This window comes from Perca fluviatilis, chromosome 1, assembly GCF_010015445.1.
Source record: "Perca fluviatilis chromosome 1, GENO_Pfluv_1.0, whole genome shotgun sequence".
NCBI classification, from domain to species: domain Eukaryota; kingdom Metazoa; phylum Chordata; class Actinopteri; order Perciformes; family Percidae; genus Perca; species Perca fluviatilis.
Window position 1 is genome coordinate 17,466,546 of NC_053112.1, and position 21,915 is coordinate 17,488,460.

At 42.5% G+C, this 21,915-nt stretch overlaps 1 protein-coding gene across 1 annotated transcript in view; it reads right to left on the reverse strand.

The window, feature by feature from the left end:
- Positions 1–21,915, reverse strand: part of pkd1a (polycystic kidney disease 1a) — a 66,073-nt gene that overhangs the window by 7,772 nt on the left and 36,386 nt on the right. The window contains exons 20-51 of the mRNA XM_039797169.1: positions 21,589–21,786; positions 21,186–21,485; positions 20,595–21,043; positions 20,105–20,255; positions 18,477–18,629; positions 17,810–17,950; positions 16,859–17,180; positions 16,458–16,674; positions 15,700–15,859; positions 15,444–15,587; positions 15,149–15,293; positions 11,677–11,991; positions 11,410–11,498; positions 10,918–11,236; positions 10,231–10,408; positions 9,800–10,064; positions 9,522–9,717; positions 7,698–7,868; positions 7,445–7,588; positions 7,148–7,355; positions 6,931–7,057; positions 6,644–6,754; positions 6,336–6,385; positions 5,734–5,948; positions 5,549–5,627; positions 5,225–5,340; positions 3,202–3,395; positions 2,319–2,513; positions 2,046–2,185; positions 1,095–1,225; positions 691–793; positions 422–547 (exon numbers count right to left, since the gene is read on the reverse strand). Coding sequence (XP_039653103.1) covers positions 422–547; positions 691–793; positions 1,095–1,225; positions 2,046–2,185; positions 2,319–2,513; positions 3,202–3,395; positions 5,225–5,340; positions 5,549–5,627; positions 5,734–5,948; positions 6,336–6,385; positions 6,644–6,754; positions 6,931–7,057; positions 7,148–7,355; positions 7,445–7,588; positions 7,698–7,868; positions 9,522–9,717; positions 9,800–10,064; positions 10,231–10,408; positions 10,918–11,236; positions 11,410–11,498; positions 11,677–11,991; positions 15,149–15,293; positions 15,444–15,587; positions 15,700–15,859; positions 16,458–16,674; positions 16,859–17,180; positions 17,810–17,950; positions 18,477–18,629; positions 20,105–20,255; positions 20,595–21,043; positions 21,186–21,485; positions 21,589–21,786 — 5,852 coding nt within the window. The remainder of the gene's footprint in view (positions 1–421; positions 548–690; positions 794–1,094; positions 1,226–2,045; positions 2,186–2,318; positions 2,514–3,201; positions 3,396–5,224; positions 5,341–5,548; positions 5,628–5,733; positions 5,949–6,335; positions 6,386–6,643; positions 6,755–6,930; positions 7,058–7,147; positions 7,356–7,444; positions 7,589–7,697; positions 7,869–9,521; positions 9,718–9,799; positions 10,065–10,230; positions 10,409–10,917; positions 11,237–11,409; positions 11,499–11,676; positions 11,992–15,148; positions 15,294–15,443; positions 15,588–15,699; positions 15,860–16,457; positions 16,675–16,858; positions 17,181–17,809; positions 17,951–18,476; positions 18,630–20,104; positions 20,256–20,594; positions 21,044–21,185; positions 21,486–21,588; positions 21,787–21,915) is intronic.

Consider the following 21,915-nt stretch of genomic DNA (forward strand, 5'->3'; position numbering starts at 1 on the left):
GATTGCTTTCGGTTTTATTTTAATGTTTGATGATCTCATGTGCAACTTTTTTATGTCTGCAGGCTGTAAGACAAATTGCACTTCAGGGAGAATCAAACTCCAGATTTAAAAAGCCATGAGTACGCATGGTTCTGTTTTATTCCAATCATTGTGAAATTGTGTGCACGAGCCCGATTTCTACTCCCTTACATCTGGCCCCCGGACTTTGGAACGACCTGGTCAGTGAGATCAGTGAGCAAAAAAACCAACAACAAAAAACGTACATAAAACAGTTTTTATTGACTTTACTGCCTTGGCCTATGTATTTAATGCCTGGCAGGGCACTAGGATGTTATTGTTCTCAGTTCTTGTTAGTGTAACTTTGACTTTAAATGTCTGTGTTTTTCCATTATTTCCAGCCTTTTCTTTCCGCATTAGCTACCTGTAGTCGAGCCAGTGCAGCTGCTGCAGCTGCTGTAAAGAGGAAGAGGCCTCCTCCAGGCTTCTGTTCAGCTGCTGGACCACATCTCCACTGTTATACAAGCTCATCTGAACCAGATGCCACGCCCTAGAAAGGCCAGTGGGTGGGGACAGAGAGGAGAAAAAAAGAACATATTAAAGAAGAACAGATGTTAAATAGATACTGAATCTGACCCACAAGTTAACTTAACGCCTGCCTTGTTAAAGTCTGGCTTTCAGTCCTTTTCTTACCCGTTTGTATCATTAGCTCTGAAAGCAGTAAAATTCTCAGCGTCTTTGTTTGGAGTTGGAACCCAGCCCTTTCCCCAAATACTGTCTCCTGCCCTGGAACCACCTGCAATTGAAAGAAAAAGCAAGAAGAGTACATTCAATCATGAAAGAGAATGAGTTCAGGAAATAGATGTCATATGGTATGGTAAATGGTAATAATGATGTCTGCTGGAGTCCCTGTGATGCTAAAAATGTTATGACGTTGACTCAAGATTCCTGAAAGAAAGACACGCGTCTCCAAAAGTTGCTTTCAAAGCTATCATGTGTATAGACTCAATATGTTAATGTTCTATTTCAGTTTATTTCAATCTTTAGCTCCCACCAAGTTCACAACAAAAGTAAAGACAGTGACATTTTAATCTCACCCTGCTTGTCACGGATTTGACGGAGCCTCAGCGTGCCGAGTAACACGCTTCCCGTGTCTCTCAAGAGGGTAGAGTCATCCAGTAGCCGTGGCAACAGCGAATTATTCAGCCACATCAGAACATCAGCTCGGCTAAAAGAAAGAAATTGAGGATTTGCAAAAAATCTCCCAGCAATGCACGCACACTGTTAGTTAATCACTCCTCACAACTTTTAGTCTTAGTTATCTCTCCAACGGGGCTGACAGGGTGTGTGTGTGTGTGTTTGTGTGAGAGAGAATGGGCGGGTTGCGTATTGCGCATACTGCTACACCCATCGATCATGTGGTGCATGTGTTTGTACCTGTGATAAGAAATATAATATAGTTATTTGTTACTTGTTTTTTTTATACCCATTGAGCGATGTTTCAACTTTTAAAATGTTGTATTTGTATTTGTGCTTTTTGTGGGACTGCAGATGTAAATTAGCCTAAGGCTAACTTTGGTGCAATGCATCAAATGGTTACATTTATGTTTTAATTGCACATTGTCCCTTACAATAAATTGAAACTGAAAAAAAAAGAAATATATTGTTGTGCTTGTCATATGTTAACATCAGAGTTGTCAGAATTTGTGATCAACATTTGCTCTTCCAGCGTGTTTGTGTAAAGACATAGTAAAGAGACAATTTGGATCTGCTTTATGTCAAACAACAGTTATGGTTAAAGTTTGCTTGAGCTTATGTTTCCCACTCTTGTTCTCTTTTGGTATGAATACAATAATACATATCCAGTTGCAAGAGCACACAAGAGGAAAAACTGAGGAAATAATTTTGTTATCACTTCATACAAGGCAGATGGTCACCCTGGAAAAATGAGATTTCAATTCATTCTCAATGAAACAAATGAACAAAAGGTTAACATAATAATTAAAAAAAGATTCACATTTGTGAATTTTGTGTGCGTGTGTTTGTACCTGCTGATGTTGTGGTAGTCAGGTGTGTGTAGCACCCGCTGCAGCTGAGTGCGTAGTCTCAGGCTGTGTGTGTCTTTTGCCGAGTCAGAGTAGTTGAGAAGCAAAACCACCAACAGGAAAAACATGTAAACCAGGAAATTCTGAAAATGACAAGCAACAATTCTGTTAACAAACAAGAAACAGAGCTCTAAATATCTCCAACACAGTGAAGATATGAAGACAATCTGCAGCATCGTCTCTCTAACCTTGTAGGTCGCTCTCTTTCTGACTCACCTTCAGCATGGTGTGCAGCATGTGGACCTTGCGGGCCTGGTGTCGAGCCTGAGACAGAGCGAAGCCCTGTGGCGGTCTCACCCTGGGGACCCGTTGGACCACTCTCTCCACCCGGGGGAACTCAACCAGCACATCCTGGTCCTCTGGACGCAGGCGAAGCACACACACTGCATAGTAAACTGCCTCACACAACACCTGCGGGACACAGGGCGTAGGGAGCAACGGAGCTGTTAGGTTTGGAAAGTCTTTTAAAAGTCAAGAGATCGTTGAATTTACTCAACCCAAAAGTGAAACTAGGAAATACTCAAGAGAGTGTCAAAAGAAGAGTCAAAAGAACTTTTGGGTGTGTGCAGTATGTGTGTTCCAGCTTTTCAGTAACAAAGGAAAAACCGCCTGTTTTTCAGCTTGAAGTCAGGGCAAGTGTTTCAAGGGTACAAAAGCGGGAGGAGAAAGTATTCTTTACATCTGTGTCAATAGAGTTTTTGGCCACATGGGGGCAGCGCAACAAGCTGTAAACACAACACAATAATATCGCCTCATAAAGTTGTTACAGTGTTGCGTGTGTTGTTGTGTGTGTTTTTGGCCAAGTCCAATATTTAGCTCTATTTTTGGTTTCTACCAACTCCTGCGGGAAATATCTGGATCTCCAGCTGCTAAATGCTCCACTATGTTCACCAGCTGCTCTGTAACTTTTAACTGTTTGTTGGTTGGTGATGAAACGGTAGAGTACAGTGTTTCAGAGCTTTGAGTTGAGAGTGGCAACCTGAGAACATGGTGCCTCTAGCCACGGCTATCTTTGGCGCGGAGGCATAAAAAACATTTAGCATGATGTGAATTTAGAAATGTGTGAGGTAAACTAGAATCTCTGAGACTAAATGTCTACCTTAATTGGCTCCAACAGCAGGCAGGAACACAGGAAACTGGCAAAACAGGAGATGAGCCACATCATGGCCACGCTTTGACTGAAGCCGTGACCCGCCCAAATCGAAACGCCACTGGCCAGAGTGATCCCTGCCCAGCTGCCCCACTGGGCGGCACGTCCACACCAGGGAGGAAACCGTCTGGGACGACACACGTCTGCCACAGATGGAGAGGACATTTTTTTTTACTTCGTATAAGGAAGTACTGACAAAAAAAAGTGAAAGGAAAGGACCAGAGGATATGAAGGTCCCAGAGTTAAAACAAAGCAGATAAGAGACCTTGGAGAGTATACACATTTTGACATATTTAAAAGTTCTCCAAAGTCTATTCAACGAATAAGATTACTAACAAATCAATCAACAACACATGTTGGCTGTAAGAACTTTGGACACAGTTTTTTTTCTCTGACAACAAAGGACCTGGTTTGCTTATTAAACATTCAGGCAGCAAAATGAAAGCATGATGTACAGTATATACTCTGGTTTCACATCAAAACACAAATATAATAGCTGAGACACTCAGCTGACAGCATCATTACTGAATAAAAGTAAAACAGTCTTACTCATTACTCATCTTTCTTTTTAAAAAGTAATCATCAAACTAAACTAAAAAAAAAAGAAAAAAAAAAGAAGTGATTTATGTGTCCTGTGTCAAGAGCAAAGCACGCAGAGCAACAGAAGAACAGCTTGCAGATAATTATCAATGAGGAAATAACGTTTGGATGCCGTTCAAATTCTAATTTGAAGATCTTTTATAATGATTGACTGATTTCATTTTGCTTGAAACAGTAACTGCAACAAAGTAGAAGGACCACTAGCACAAGGAGAAAAAAGACCTTTCCATTTTCTGCAGAGCGTTCTTGTCAACCAACTCTTATGAAAACACTACTGACAATACAGTGTTTATTTAACAGCTCAAATGGAGATTTTGGACTTAAAGCTTTGTGCGTAACTTTTTGATATTTATGAACGTCCGTTACATTCGAGCCGTTGCCAAATGAGTTGCTACAAAGCTAATCAAGACTTTCAGCTCCACACAACTCTCTCTGTATTTCTCAGCATGGCTATGTTCAGAAGATTGTGTTGTCGGGCGACTTTTGCGCGCAGATGCTCATGTGAAGCTAATTACCTCTTCTGAAGAGTCCATCATGTTTTTTTAATCCTCCGTGTCCTCCTTGGTTACTAGCAACTGTGTGGAGGAGGGGTGGGGGTGTTTCGCGATCACAGAAGGCTTGTATCATGTGGATGCAACGGCAGTTTGGTTGTCATTACTTAGAATTCCTTATGGGGACGACAGAAACTACGCACTATAGCTTTAAGTTAAAGATAAAAGTAAACATCTGCTGATTTTACTTCTAGAATAAAAATTATTTATTATATTATACATTTCTACATCTTAAAAATATCTGACTCTAAGTCCAGAGGTCTCTGAGTGATTGTACAAAACATCACTGGTCACGATGAGTAATCCGATCTGAAGCAATATGTGTAATTATTTTCATTTAATTTAAACATTTGGGAGGATGTGTTTTAATCATTTATCAGGAGTGCAAGACACATTGATTTTGTTTCGTATCACTTTCCTTACTTCTTTATCACTCTCACATATCATGTGCAATGTGGTGCCAAGTGACCCTTCTCATATGTTTTCACTAAACTAGCCTGCCACTACCCCAATTATTTCCAAATAATTAATATTATTTAATCTTATAATTAATGATTTCTTTAAAAATTAACAATATGGCAGATTTAAGGTAAATCCTTGTGTCTGATTAGCTATTCCATCTTTATTTGTAGAACAGCCAATAGGATTGCTCACTCTCTCTGAAATGTCCTGTAATTGGCCAAAGTCTACCTTCATGGGTTAGATTTTTTAAAGCCTCGGAGGAGATGGCAAAGTCTAGTTTTCTGTCAGACCACTTGAATTAAAATATGCTGAAAGATTATTATGGAATCTTTGCCCACAGCTTTAAGTGTAAATCTAACCTGTGTTTGAGGTGAAAGCAGTTTTTGGTGGTTCTCTTCTCAGAGATTCTAGAGGAAGAGGCTCATTCAGCTTCTGGAGGAGAATCACTTCAGTCTTGTCTCCGAAAATGCTCGACCTGACCCACACACACACACACACACACACACACACACACACACACACACACACAAAACAAAACACACAACACAACACAAACACACACACACACACACACACACACACACACACACAGGCGATGGAAATAATTAATTATACTCAAGCAAATCCACAAATGTTCCAAGTAAAGCTAGTGAATCCATTGTATTTTATAAAGGTGAACTTACAGGTCAGCCATCTCACTTTCATCTGCTTGAGGAAAAAAGTTCTGTCCATCTGCCAGGATGTGTTTGATCAGGTCCTCGTCTGTGAGTGAAAAGCAACAGCTGGGACTTCAGTACTCACAGACAAAAATGCTTTATGTACTCCAAAAACTGAGTTAAAAAGTGATTTGTGCAACTGTTTCGGTTACCTGAGGAGGTGAAATATTTGTTGCGTTGGTCAGTCCCCTCGTCGTCGTCAGGGTTAAAGGTCATGTCGACACCCAGGTGCCTGCTCCCCTGACCCCTCTTCAGCCTGGGCAGCCCTGCCCCATGCCCCGCCCCTCCCACCACAGACACATCACTCAACAGCTCTGGCCAATCCCTGTCCTCCATCTCTTCCTCTGCCATGCCCCAACTCTCCCCACTGCAATACAGAGCGAGAGAGATGTTTGTTAAGTAGTGGGACTTCGGAAATTTATTCACTTACTCTAAGGGTTGCTTTTCTGTCTCTCTTAAACCTAACAAAGCAATTGTTACTTAGAGGACAATCATAAATGACAGTAGACTAAGTGCTGAGACAATTATAGCTTTTGAATTTATAGTTGAGAGAAATCAGATTGCTCATTTGACATTCACAAAAGGCCAATATAAATTGTATGTTTTATCTTTTCCATCTTAGAGCACAGTACTTCTTTATGCTCTTTATTCTGCTATTCTCTCTTATACCGTTAGTTAGTTGGCAATTACACTAGGCATTTTTCTTCCAAAATGCATTATCTAAATGTACTGTCATGGCAACGGAATATCTCACCTTTTGGTTGATGGAGTGGGCAAGTCCACGTTGGTTTCTTCTGAGTTGGTCTGAGAGACAGATGAATGATGAATAGATGAATTGAGTGAAAATCAAAGAAAGAGAGTGACTTTAATGATCTCACATGGGGAAAGCATAACATGTTTCCTTGCTTGGCTGCACTTTCTTTCACAATCACTAGGCCGGAAAAAAACATGTGATCTATACTCATTTTATATTGATTCTATAGTAAAAAAACAAAACATAAAAGGCATCTGAGCTATAATGATTCAATTTTACATCCCAGTTTTTTTCCTATGAGACTTTACCTCGCCATTAAAAAAGAGGAAAGAACTTCCAGCCATGGAGTCGTCCAGGAAGTCATCAATCTCCACCGACTCCTGATCCACTTGTGGTGGCACCTGCTCCACAGACACGCACTAATGTTCACACACACACACACACACACACACACACACACACACACACACACACACACACACACACACACACACACACACACACACACACACAGAAAATATTCAGCTTCATGTTTGGCCTATGGGAGGTACTAAAAACATTGATTGTGTAATAGTTTCGGGTAGGTTTGTGTTACCTTGCTGCGGCTCATTCTGAAGAGCGTGAAGACGAGCAGGTAGAGAGGGTAGACGATCAGACAGGTCACCACGCCCGCTGCCACTGTCTCACCATTTAATGAAGAAAACCTTGACACAGCCTGCGGGCTGCAACAAAGGATTGCATTGAAACGTAGGAACAAATCACCAGTAGTTGTATTAGTGGACAAAAAAAATATATAACTTTCCTTCCTGTACCTGTATCTCTTGTCTACCACAATGCTGTACCACAGTGTGTTGGCCAATACAATGAGCTGCAGTAACACGGCGCAGCACGTGGCTCTCTGTAGGCGGGTGAACGGGCTGCGGGGGGGTCTCTCCCACAGAGACAGCCACAGGTGACTCTCACACAGAGCCCTCTGCAGCTCACACCGCAGACGGCGGGGCAGCTGCAGTACAGCCTCCTCTGGAAACAGGAAGAAACACGATGGAGTGAACAAAGCGGCATCAATCAGTGGATGCTTATTACAGATGATTTGGTTGTAGCTTTCTTACCTGAGGCCTCCACCTCAATCTCCACCCGTCCGTCAGTTCTCTCATTGTAGACTGACAGCCACTCATCAACCAGGAAGTAGTGGCTGCTTCCTGTCTGCAAGTCTTTGACCAAGACGTACTGCAGCATCCATGCTGGAGACAGACCTGAGAGAGGGTCAAGAAATGATGGTTACAAGAAATTTGTTCAAATATCAGCTGGATAAAGCCTGTGTGATTTCAGGTCTCTTTTGTGTGTGTGCATGTGAAACAGTACCCTTGTTGTCATGCCAAATTCGTATTTTCCAGATGCTGCCCAGGCTGGTACCCGTGGCAATATGAAAGATGTCGAGAGCGTTGCGCGTGAAAGCTCCTCTGCTGTCGAGATGCCGGTGTCCGCTACGGCTCTCACGTCCATACAAACTGATTCCCACATGAGCCGTGGTGCCTGGAGGGACAGAGAGAGGCGCTCACTATATCAACTATTTGTTGTTTTAATGCCGTTTTTGCAGTTCAATTAATTAAGGCACTGACCTGACAACAAATGATTTTCTTATAGAAACTACACTTGATAAAGGAGGGTTACACAAAATGTATGTCTTGAATGCTCTCTCTCTCGGGTCTCCCTCTACCTCTCTCTACTTTGTCATGTTTACAATATTTTATTTGAATAACTTGATTTTTAAAATGTGATTTTATATATATATTATTTTATTTATCTATTTATGCAGTATTATCCTAAAAAAAACAATGTATAGAGACAGAACACATTTAAGTCCCACCCACACCGGACGGGAAAACAATGAATTGCTCTCCATTGACTTTATATTGGATGAAGATGCCTCCTTGTCAATTCTGTCTGCTAGCAAACAACAGAAAAATGTTGCTGCTGTGTGGTCACATCAGGGTAAAGAACCCAAACCCCACGTTTTTATTAGCTGCCGAACTTAAAAACTGTGCTTTTCGGCAAACAAAAGTGGATACAGTATATACTTGTGTTGTAGTGGAATGTGGATAAAATCAGAAAGCTAAGCAGTATTATGATTGCAAATGCCTTAGATTGCTAACACAACTTTCAATCGGGGTTACCTTTGCAAGCCAATACAGTAGTAAGTCACTGTAGTATTTATATTGTACTCTAAAAACTCATTGAGCTATTAAATAAGTCCACTTTTTACCATCCTGACAGCTGTCTAAAAGAGGTGATACATATTGTTGATCATTTGAAGTATCTGGGCATAATTATTGATTCTAACTTAAGTTTTAAAAAACACATAAAAAAGATCTCCAAATGTGTCAGAGCTAGTTTAGTTAATTTTAGACACATAAGACACCAGTTACCAATAGCCACTGCTAAACTGTTTTTGCATTCAGTGATCTTCTCACATTTGTCTTACTGTTCTACAAGCTGGTCCCAGGCAGGTGGGACTACGCTAAAACCCTTATGTACCCTTTACAAACAAGCTGTGAAAGTTCTTGACAAAAAAACAAGAAATTACCATCATTGCACCATCATAAAAAAACACAACCTATTAAACTTTGACAGTTTTCTCCGTTTTGCAGACATGTGCCGATGTATAAATTGACCCATGATCTTGCACCACCACCACTCAAGCAACGTGTGTCATTTTGCAGAGATAATGTAAGGGTATCCAAGGCTTCTTTAAGAGGTGACTGTTACACTCAATTTAGGAAGACTACATTTGGTCAATCAGCTTTTTCATTTACAGCAGTAGAAAAGTGGAACTTAATTCCACTTCACATTAGAGATTGTGCAAGTCTCAGCCGTTTTAAAATGTCCTTAAAGACTTGGCTGAAGGTGAAACAACTATGTGATCATTGATCTTTCTATAACATGGAATTTATATATTTTTGTATACTGGTTTATATGTTATGTAATGCTTGTTATATGTTGTTAAGTTTCTATCTGTTTTGATAGTACTGTCTATATTGTCCTTTTATCTTCCTTGCCCAGGGACCACAGATGTAAATTAGCTGTATAGCTAACTCTAGTACAGGGCTTGAACTGTGCATGGTCCCTGACAAATAAACTAATAAACTAAACTAAACTAAACTAAAAGTGTCCCCGTCCCTAACTCACCTGCCCCTCGACTCCAGCCAGTCTTGACCTGGACCTCGTACTTGAAGAGTCCGTCTTGGCCGCAGAGTGGAACCACACCAGCACGGCGTAGATCCAGCTGGTCCAACTTGTGCAAGATGGCTGCTGCCACAGCATAGCTTAGTAAACCCAACACACACACCAACAGCACAACCAGGCTTGGTGCACCAGAACGCTCCTGAGGGACAAGAAAAATGGTTAAAAGTGTGGGTTTATCTGGTGCATGTGCACAAAACAGGGTTTGTGTTTGTGATACTGACTGGCACTGTGAAGCTGATGGCATTTGCCGGCACAAAAAGGCCTGCGGCGAAGGCCGTGAGGTGCCTGGTGCGACAAACAGCTCTGCTGGTGTTGGTTTCTGCTAGGGGCACCATGCCGTCTGTCCGCCACTGCTTCTCACTCTCACTGAAGTACTGACACAGGGAGGCAAACACCCCGACCTCCAGTCGAACACCTACAGGCTGAGAGCTGGGGCTGCAGGCCGTGCTCACATTGATAAAGTAGTCCAGAGTGGTGTCGTAAGACCTGAGCAGCACAGGACAGAAGAATATGGTTGTAATCGAATCGTACAAAAACAAAAACCTAAATTAATTGCTTGGTTATCTGAAAGCTTGACCATAGGCCCTCAGTTGCCACAAACAATAGCACATAATAAGTAAACTCCATATTACACGGCAGTGGATGAACTTACTCTGGCGACAGGAAGAAGGTGTATTTCCTGTGGTCGAGATCTTGCCCCGTGGTCATGCTGAGTGTGATGCGTTTTTTGTCCGTGCAGTTGAACTCATTGGGTCTTTCATGTGAATGAAGGTAGGCTGTGATGTATGGCTCCTCCATATCCTCTTCTCTTTTGACCTTTTCTCTGGCATCTGGAGAAGGAAAGGAAAAATAATGAGAAGAATGAAACTGACAAAGTAAAAAAAAATAAAAATAAAAAACTTAATTAGGCCTTTATCAAACCACTTCTAGGAACGATGTTGCATCACCAAATGACAAAACCAGGCAGTTATATAATTCACAAAGTGAGTTCAATGAATTCTGTTTAACCTCTTTGTAATCTCCCTATGCGGCCCATATAATAGCCATATGTTGGCAAACCCTATTCAAACCCACGCAACCTCTGTCATGGCTGCCAAAACAACACAGAATAGTTCTTTAATGATCCCCGAGAGAAAATTGCAGCATCACAACTCCTTGGACACAAAGTGAGAAAGTGAGAATAATAAAAAAATCTCTTTTATGATGCAGTCCAACACAACAGCTTCAAAATACCTTACTCACACAACAAAAACTGAACATTGTAAGCTCAACCAATGGGTGTGTTTATTGTATTGAATACATTACATAATGTATGTAAGTAGTAAATGTGAGAGCTCACCCTCCAGAGAGGTGAAGTTGAGCTGCACAAACAGCCCGGCCTGCCGGTTGTTGTTTCCCGTGCTGACCCTGACAATGACCGAGTCACAGTGTCTGATGTTAACTGCTTCAGCTGTGGGGACCCCTCCAGCACCAGAACCCTCAGGACCTGCTTCTGCTCCGCTAATTCCATTGTTAACAGCAACAGTGATGGCCAGACTGTCGTCCAGTCCGGAGATGGGAATCTGGGTGCCATTTTCAGTGCGGAACTCCATGGATGCCACTTCGGTAGAGACGGTGTAGTTCGCAACATAGTTGAAGGGGAAGGGGTTAGAGTCCACCTGGTGAGGAAAAGAAGGAGGGAGAGAAAATCATAAGAGGAATTAGAGAAAGACAATTTATTTCTGAGAGTGTACTAATGAGAGACTTTGGCACCAGCAGCTTTCATGCTGCCAGGTTTTTTAACAGCGATCCAAAAAGAAGGTTAAACACTAGACTGTTTCCATCATGTTACCTGAAACAACAGCTGCATAATGCTGTTTCCTGCAGCAGCTCTGCCAAGACTGTAGTTGAATGCTCGGGGAATGGAGAACCGCTCGCACTCTGGAAATACAAAAGAGAAGAGGAGAGATGAAGATTAGATTAAACAGATATAAACTAGTATGCATGTCTTTCATCATGTTTATAATGTACAACTTCTTATAGATATGGGGGATGGAAATGGCCAACTATAGAAACATAACTTTCATCAGCTCATGAAACACTAAATACACAAGCCCACCTGGACTGTTGTTGCCATGGTAGCAGAGCAGGCTCTGGGGGTCTGCCAGTTTTCCTGTGGCAGCGATCTCAGCTCCCCTCAGCACAAGCGGCTCCTCGTTGAGCACACGGCCGTGCATGAGGATCCGCATGAGGACAGAGGACAGGCTGTAAGCCTTGGCCGCCACTCGCAGAGGGTGCGGCTCCAGTGAGGGGGGAGAGGGGTCTAACGGGGGGCCTCTTTCCTCCTCTCCGGAGGAGGAAAAAGAGGAGTTGGATGAGGCAGGCTGGACGTAAGACTGGGATGTTGACTGGCTGACCTGATGGATCAGATCACCTGGAAGGAGGATAGGCAAGGTACAAAATTTAATAAATAAATAAATAAAAGGGTGGAGAAAACTTTACACTGTTTCACTGTAGTTTGTTTTCTCTCAGGATACCAACCATACATTTTCCAAATAAGGGGACATAAACTAGAGTGGTGGTGTTAATGAATCAGCCAATCAATGATGGACTTTGCAATTTGATGACTGATCTGCACCATTCAGCCTTTTCTCTGTGTTGAGGTCCGGAAGAAGGAACAAGATACACCAGGCAAGCACTGAGAGGAAAAGGAGGATCCTCTACCGTCAGGCCACTACGTTTCACACAATAAAGGCATTAATTGATTGATTGCTTAATGAAAGATCTACTGAAGATGGTTTTATATACAGAATACGAAGGCCTTTATGGTAACGAGGTTGACGAAATGATATGGATCTGATAGAACAAGTAGCAGAAATACAGTTATATTTTGAGCAACAGTAGCAGTTTTACGTCACAACACTACGTAAATATGTGGCAGAATGTAAGGAAAGCAGGTGGCCCCGATGGGATCTCGCCTGCCACCCTGAAGCACTGTGCCAGTCAGCTTGCTCCAGTTTTAACAGATATTTTTAATCAGTCGATTGCCTTATGCAAGGTTCCGGCTTGTTTTAAGTCATCAACCATTATTCCAGTACCGAAGAAGAACAGTGCCATGGGCCTGAATGACTACAGACCGGTGGCCCTTACATCAGTGGTCATGAAATGTCTTGAGCAGTTGGTTTTGTTTCATCTCAAACCCATCACAGCTCCCCATCTTGATCCACTGCAGTTTGCTTATAGGACAAACCGCTCAGTGGATGATGCAGTTAACGTAGTCCTGCATTATGCCTTGGACCACCTCGACACTCCTGGCTCCTATGTAAGGATGCTGTTTGTGGATTTCAGTGCCGCCTTTAACACCATCCTACCCGAGCGGCTGCAGTGGAAGCTGTCACTGATGGGGGTGGAACCCTCTATCTGTCGCTGGATAATGGATTTTTTGAGCAATAGACAACAGCAGGTGCGGCTTGGCCAGCACATGTCTGATCCCCGGTACACCAACATTGGAGCACCTCAAGGGTGCGTGCTGTCACCATTTCTCTACTCACTGTACAGCAATGACTGCACTTCCAACAGTAGTTCCATCAAGTTGATTACATTTGCAGACGATACCACCTTGGTCGGCCTTATTAAGGACAATGACGAGTCTGCTTATAGGCAGGAAGTGTCTCATTTGGTTGGATGGTGTGACACTAACAATCTGGAGCTTAACCAACAAAAGATCCGCAGATCCCCCTGCTCACTCTCACCCTTAACCATCAAGAGCTCTGTTGTGAAAGCGGTGGAGTCATTTAAATTTTTAGGCACTATTATCACAAACAACCTGAAATGGGAGGAAAACAGTTCTTCCATTATTAAGAGGGCTCACAGTGGAATGTTTTTTCCAAATGTTAACCAAACTGAACGTTTCCAGCTCTGTTCGGTCTAGGTTTTACAGAGCCACTGTGGAAAGCCTTCTGTCAACATCCATTTCTGTATGGTTTGCATCAGCATCGGCTCAGGCGAAGAACAGACTGCAGCGCATTATGCACACAGCAGAGAGGCTGACTGGACAGAGGCTGACTGGACAGAGGCAGCTGTCGCTCAGTGACCTGTATGAGGCCAGAGTCAGGAAAGGGCAGCTAAAATTGCTGCTGATCAGTCCCATCCAGCAAGTGATATTTTTAGGCTGCTTCCCTCAGGAAGAAGGTACAGGGCGATGAGGACAAAGACCTCACATTTTATCTTTGGACTATTTTATTATTGATTGTTTTTAAGCATGTCCATGCAGCTATGCGCATATACTGTTTGTCAAGCTCTGTGTTACTGATTGCAATGTCAAATTCCTGTGTGTCTGCTGATGCATTTGGTGAATAAAGTGATTCTGATTCTGATTCTGAAATCAACCCATCATGTCTACATTTAATGGTAGCCATTGTTTCTTGGTCTGCTTTTATAGACCAAGGATGCAATTTGGTTATTAGAAGCAACACCATTGAGAAAGCATTACTCTCCCCTGAGCAATAAACGGGCATGATTAAAAGACATGTTGCTAGCTCCCAACTAATGTTACAGTTTACTGTTATTTAGACACGATAGTACTGTTCTGAAAAGATAGAAACGCTCATGCACTTACAGAGATACAGAAAGCGAGTTAGTTTTGAGGTCCCCAGGACATCCTTTTACTTTTATCTTCACTTAAGATCAGCCCTAAAATGTTATGGAGTGACATTGGGAAACAGTCTTGAGGTGCACCCAGTCGTTAAATGGTTTGTTGATTTTCCTGTGAGAGGATTAGTTTCCAAGATTTATGCTAAACTGATGCAAGTATCCATAGGAGAACTCCCAATATTAAAGAAATGGGAGCGAGAGCTGAGCCCTGAGGGGAACACAATTAATTGGGAGACAGTTTGGGACATTTTCCATTGTTCCAAGAACCCAAATCACCAGTAGATCCACTTCAACATATGCCATAAGACATATTGGACTCCTCAGAAGAGATACGTCTCTAAAGTCATTCCCACTCCCTATTGTACGTTCTGTCAACCTGAACAAACTGGAACTTTCCTGCATATGGTCTGGGAGTGTGAACAGGTGCATGAGTTCTGGAATAAAACAACATCAATAATATCTGATGTGATAGGATGTCGAATTCCTACTGACCCGACTGTTTTGTTACTTAATGACGACTCTAAATTATACCTGCTTGGGAGACAGAAGAAAATTTGGCTAGCTGGCTCAACTGCAACCAAGAAAATGATAGCTCAGCTCGCTTTGTATTAAACAGTGGTTGGCGTATTTTCTAGACATAGTTATGCTTGAGCTCTCTACAGCTAGGATCAACAAAGCCAAATAATCAACTATCAGCCTATGCATGCTAAGCAGCACAAATATCAGACTTAATGACATCATCCCCACAAGAACTAGAGGAGAGTGATTAGGCAAGGTGTGATTTCTGTTTGGTTGTTTGTTTGTTTTGTTTTACTTGAGACCGCAGAGGGTGGAGGGTGTCACACATTTTGGAATTTGTTTTGTATGTCTGAACGATATAAATGGTGCAAATAAAAAATGTATCACAAAAAAGAGATACAGAAAGCTTTCTCTCTTACCCATGATGTTCAGGATGTTGTCAGCTATCTCAGTAGGAGTGACTGTGCCCTGCTTGGTGTCAGTTTGCAGTATCTTAAGCATGGACTCCAGTTTGTTCAGAGTGCTGTTCTGACACTCCTCACAGATGAACTCTCGACTCACCGCCTGGAAAACACAAACTCATAATTTGTTTTGCTTTTTTCACTATCTTCTTCATTTTCAGCTTTATTCTTTGTTTTCAATTAAACTTCTTTCTTCAGATTTTCTGCCCTCTTTCCATTGCTTCCCACCTCGCCCGCCTTTCATCCTGCTCACCGTGCACTGAGCCAAAGCAGCGGAGGTCTGCTGGATGTCGTTAACCGTGGTCAGGTCTAGAGCGGTCAGCGCTCTGGTGATGTTGCTGCGGATTCTGACTCTGTGACCACGCTCATTTGGCGCCAACTTCCTGCTCTGCTCATACTGGAAGAAGGTAAATACAGGTATAAGCATGCTTCATGTATTGTCAACTGATGAATAATTTGATAGATAAATGCATTACAGTAATTGATGTGGGTGGCTAGGCCTCTCCTACCTCATTCAGGACTGTAATAAGAGCCAACGATAACTCTCGGACCCTCTGGGAGTCTCCCTGCTCCAACAGCTTTTTCAGTTTGCTGTCTGTCAGCTCAGACAGCCAATGGGGAAGGTTGTTGTAATTAGGGGGTGGATCTGGCAGCACAACTTTGATGGTCCTGGACACATGCACAAAATAGAAAGTTATAATTATAGTGTTTTTACTTTGCTATATTTGTGGGGACTTGGATGTGTTTCTCCAGTACTGATGGTTTAATAAATTGTGCTAGTCAACCGAGGGCTAAAAAATTCACTTACAATAATAGTATTGGTATTTTTTTTTCTGGCATACATGTACAGTAAAATTAAATAGATCAACATCCAACTTTGAAGAGATATATCTTCCAAGCTGCTAGAGCCCATAATAGTAGCGACTGGTCAACAAGATGCTAAATTAACAGTTCAACACACAGTATTAGCTGAAATGTCCTACTGTAAGGCACCAAGTCACCACAGAGCTTAACTTTATTGAGCTTTGTGGTGAAATTCATTGGCTTTTCTACTTTGACAGGAAGGCCAGTATCCAACTACAGAACAAAAACCTTGGAGATGGCGGGGATTTAATGTACCGCTCAGAAAAACTTTAGTAATACACAGGCTTCGGTACGGTAGCTTGGGATGTTTGTAGATAAAAAATTGAAGTTGAAGGACTGAATCTTATTTAATTGGACTTACTGCTGCTTTACTGAACCAAACAGCTGATTAAAATGTAGTTACTTGTTGAGTGCAATGATAGCAGCTCCCTGGTGGTCCTCCACTGTGATTAATACGGTTACAAGGTGGTCGTGTGAGCTGAAGCCTGGGGGCAGGAAGGCCGAGTGCTCCGGACTGCTGCCTTTGTACACACAGAAGTCCTCACAGTAGTCATATCTGCAGCGTGACACCAGTAAGCTGTAGAGCAAAGGAGTCTCTGAGACCCCTAGATCACTGTAACCTGGAGGCAAGGAAGTGATAAAGACGACAAACAACATGATCAGTAATGGAGGAAGAAATCTTCTAATTAGACAGGACAGAAAAAATAAAATAATAACAAAAAAGAACAAGGGACAGGATGAGAGTAAAGAAAACATGTTGTGATTCAGGTGTGTGAGAATGAGGCCACACGTTCGGCTTCCTACCTGAGCAGTTGAAGTGCACTCGGTCCAACAGTGTGCGTATCCTCCAACTTTCACTGTCTCTGTCCCTGTACTCCACCCCTGTTTCCCCTCCCCCTCTCAGGTGACACTCCCCACCATCCGGGGGCATGTTGTGGTGCAGAGTGATGGAGGCGGCGCCGTCGCCATCCAGACTGCCGTCGGTCACGTGCAGGGTGAAGTTGTAGGAGTCTTTGTTGCGCAGGACGCCCTTTCGCAGCACCAAATTCATGCCGTGACTTCCTGTGGTGGTGGATGATGAGTCTAGGACCAGAGTCTTGTTCTGCAACGTCATGGCACTCCAGCGCTGGGAGGTAGAGTGAGAAAGAGAGTTTACCAAAAGCAAGCTACATTTGGTGATAATATAAAATTATAGACATTTACAGTTTAAATGAGCAGGGATAAGCCAGCCTAAAAGCTTTCATTAATGGTCGGGAGAACTTCATGTTTCTTTTTTAAAAATTGGTTTTGATGTTTGCCTTAGTGTGTTTGGTTCAACGCAAACATTTGGAAACAGTAGTGACTGGCAGTGCCCTGTGCAGTATGGAAACTAAAGTACAGTGTAATTATAAAAAACGTGACCTAGGCTAGGAGTACAACTGAGCAGTCAGCTGGTATGTGCAATTTGAGGCCCAGTGACTCAACAAATGTTTTGTCTTTCAAAATGTTTCCCTGTGTTAGTAAGTACCAAACATATTGGCTCTGGCTCCAGTTGTACAATGATCTCATTCTCTTACCCACACACAACACACATCCTAGGGAAAGTCTGAATAAAAGAGAAAGGTGGAGCAGGAGGAGGAGAAGAAGGCAAAAGATCCGGACATGCTGATTTTCACTGTTGCTTCTGCGGTGCGGTGACCTCATTTTGCTGTGACACAGAGAGTTAAATTTGAAATGAGTGCTTGTGACTTTGTGTGTGTCTGTGTGTGTGTTTACCCCACGGTGAAATCCCTGGCAGTTGGTGCAGGTTCCTTTGAGGTAGACATACGAGTTATGGCTGACCTCGTAGATGGACTGGGCCTTACAGGACACACACTCCAGAGACACCATGGGAATATGGCCACTCTGGACGAGCACCTGTGACACACACACGCGCGCACACACACACACACACACACACACACACACACACACACACACACACACACACACACACACACACACACACACACACACACACACACACACACACACACACACACACACACACAAATGCTGTCAGATTTAACAATTCAGGCAGTATATAGGATGCAGTCACTACGATTAGATTGAACACATTTATCATCAACATTTCCTATATTCTGCTATCTTTTGTTGTTTAATCTTATGTTGTATTTCATCCCATCAAATAAAGGCTGGCAGCAGTGAGATACCAAAGCTTTTCTTATAGGAGGATATAGAGAACACTGACAACTTGAGATTTGGGAGAAAATGGTGTATTTATTCAAGAGACTGGTTACTGAAATTACAGTGAATAGTCTGACATGTTGTGATCCTCCAGATTAATTTGATGACCCATTGTAGGGGTCCTAATCCCCAGGTTGGGAACCACTGACTTGAAGGATGCATGTATTCATGTGTGTAGGAGAATGTGTGCACTTACAGTCTGTATGGTGGACTCTGGCGCCATGCCATCTTTGCTGATGGTCAGTCTGAAAGTGTATTCGACTCCCGCCTCCAGCTCGGAGCCGGAGATTCCCAGCACCGGATCACTGGTGCCCAGGCCGAAGTTCAGACTGGAGCAGTGTTCTGCACCCTGCAAGCAGAAAATGGGAGGGAGTCGCATTGCATTTCTCTCTTACTATACTGGATTGGGTTACCTAAGAAATCAATAAGAACAGTACGGTTATTCCAAAGGATCTAACACTACAGAAGAGATCAACACACCCCACTACTCATGCATTGACTCATAGAATTGATTTTTAAGTCTTGTTTATAAAGCCCTACATAGCCTAGAACCTTCATATGTGATTACTTTCATTTGATTTCAAATAATCCTACTTCCTCAGTTTGGAGTTTTTAAGTGAGTAAATAAAATATATTCAATAAACAATCTGAACTCTGTTTCTTCACCATAATCACATTGTTACTGATTTCCATTCTTAAGATCTTGTTTGTAAAGATCTTATGGAAATAATGGTGATCAACTAAAAACTCTCACATGTTGTGATAGTTTGTCTATTTCGGAGAAAAGCAAAAAATGCAACATTGTGTATAAGTGAATGATTTGTTTTCTCTTTTTAAAGTCTATCTTCTCTTATGGTCCTTCTACCCAAGGTCAGGAGAGTGTACAACATTTGATCAACTGAGTTTCTGGCGAGTCCTTTTCTCCATCTTTTGTGTCTTTTTCACTCTTCGTGGTTGGACTGAATGTCCTTCTTTTTCTTTATCAGTAGTGGTACACAGCTGTGTGTGTGTAGTATGTGTGCATGTTCTTTATGTCTGTACTGTAATTTTCAGGGTGGGGAGCAAAGCACCAGCTGTGGAATGCTGAATTTATCTCTAAACAATTACATAACCCTTTAAATGCCTGTCTGCTTGGATTTACACACAAACAGACATGCACATGCACACACACTTCTGCAGGACACACCCATCCTATTGGGACTTATATTGTGGTCTTCTGCTGCACAGCCAGAATGTGTTGTCACCCAGCCAAGGATGTGGTGAGTGTGAAAAACACTCAATGAATTACACAAGCACGCACGCACGCACGCACACACATACAAACATACATTTAGATATCAACATGTGGCTCAAACATCTATCTAAAAATGGCTTTGCATTAACATGTAATAATTTCAATCAGTACTTCACTGTTGCTGGAAGAATAGTTGTAAATCAATAAAAATATTGTTATATGAGTAAAAATATTCAAGGGAAAACACTGCCTAGTGATAATATAGGGACTGGTGATGAAAAAGTAATGACTATAGTAATGACTATCGGAACATCTTTGTGTTTTTTAGAGAATCAACAATAACATGATCTGCCTCAATATACACACTGACAGTAAACCTCTTAAAAATAAGAAAACAATCCACATTCATGGTGAGGGCTTGAATGCATATTTGTGTACATTATAGTGTCATGTAAATGGAAACATGGAACATTTGGAAGTTGTTTCTCTCTGTGAGCAACAGAAATGGCCAATTTCACCAGAAAACACTCATCTAACTCGTCTTCAGTTCTAATGTGTGAAGGCGACTTTTGTTTAATGCCTGCCCTTACCTTCGAAGTGCTTTGACACTCCCAGTGGTAGTGGAGTAGTGACTGGCTGTCTGGGTCCATATTGGGATCGTAGGACTGCACTGCACTGAGCTTCAGGTCCTGTGTCCTCGACCACACCCTGTAGGTCCCCCCTTCTATGATGGGCATCAGTCTGACAAGAAAAAAAGGGGTTCAAATGAACTTAAAAAGACAAACTAGTGCAGATGTCAAATTTAACGTGGTAACCCCAAAAAGTTATCAAGTTATTGGTCTACAGATCAACAAAGTTGATAGATAGGAGATTCCCTTAAACGTCTTTGGGAACCTACGCAGAGAAGGGTGTACACCTCCTGATTGGTTGGAAAATGTTCTCTATTTTGTCTTGCCTATCTTGTCCTTGTCCAGTCCATTTACAAATTATAAATCCAAATTCTTTCAAGTTTGTTTTAATGTATGGAATTTGGACGTACTCCACAGGGAGAGAGAGTCAAAATTGAGTTACTCCACTGACCTGGTAGCCATGACACTGAGCTGCAGACAGGCGGCCTTCCTTAGCGGCACGCCTTCATAGGACATAGAAAACACCAAGGTGTAGTTCCCTGCTGCCAGAGCCATCTTTGGCAACGACAGCTGCAGCCGCCGCACATCCACCTCCATCGGCAGCCGAATTACCTTTGGGACAACCAAAGACCGCGAGGGCTGAGTCACCACCCCAGAGGGAATACTGTGGTCTTTGTCGTTATCACAGGAGGGTGTTGAGAGTATCTGCCAGAGGTACTGAGCTCCGTAGCGTAGGCAGCCTTTCAGGTCCACACTGGCCTCCACCAAAGTGGGCTGGTAGCGCCAGATGGCCAGACGGGGGGCTTGAACCACCTGCACTTCTGGCTCCTCACACTCTAATACACTGATGTTTACCTCCACCTGGGCCAACACCCAGCTCACCAGGTTACTGCAGTTCACCTGGCAGGGAGAAAAACTTGGTGAAAAGATGTCAAGCTTTCACATACAGCATCATATTTACAGATCAACAAATAAATAATGGATCAATAGAGTACATAGAGTACATGGAGTACATGGAATAATGTAGTTCTAAGAAACATACTTGGACCAGGTAGTGTCCAGGGTGTCTGTACTCATAACCCACAGTTGTGGTGTTTGTGTGAACTGAAGTAGAGCCGTCGCCAAAGTCCCACAAGCACTCCACAGAATTAGATCTGGGTTTGACATTGGCCATCAGGGTCACCGTCTTATTGATGAAAGTGTCCAGAGGCGATGCATACAGGAAAGCCGCTGTCAGCAGGTTCTGCACCAGGATGTGCTTTGTGACGTTCTGAGCATGCAGTGCGTTGATGGCCTTCAGGTAGATGGTCAATAAACCTGGTTCTTCTGGCGTGTAAAACACCTATAGTTGTGAGATTCATTGAGACACATCACTATTTAAAAACTGTTTGCTATATTGTGATATTTATTTATTATTATTATTATTCATAGTTAAGTGATCTGACCTCTTTGCCCAAATGTGACGTCTTACGGAGGTGGTACAGATCAAAAGTCCACAGGAAATGAACAGGTTTCCCCGTCAGGATGTTGGCCGCAAACGATCTCTTTACACCTACAGGGATTGCTGCACTGCTTCCCAGGATGGAAAGTCCACGTACGGGCTCCATCACCTCCACCTGGAGGTGCCGCCTCTTGGAACTCACCTGGATTGTCATATTGCAACAAAATGTGTGCAACGCATTAGTTTGATTAAATCATGCTGGCTTTGACATCAGAGTTAATGCCCAAAAGAGAAATAAGAATTAAATTAAAAATTTCTAATTATTTCCTAG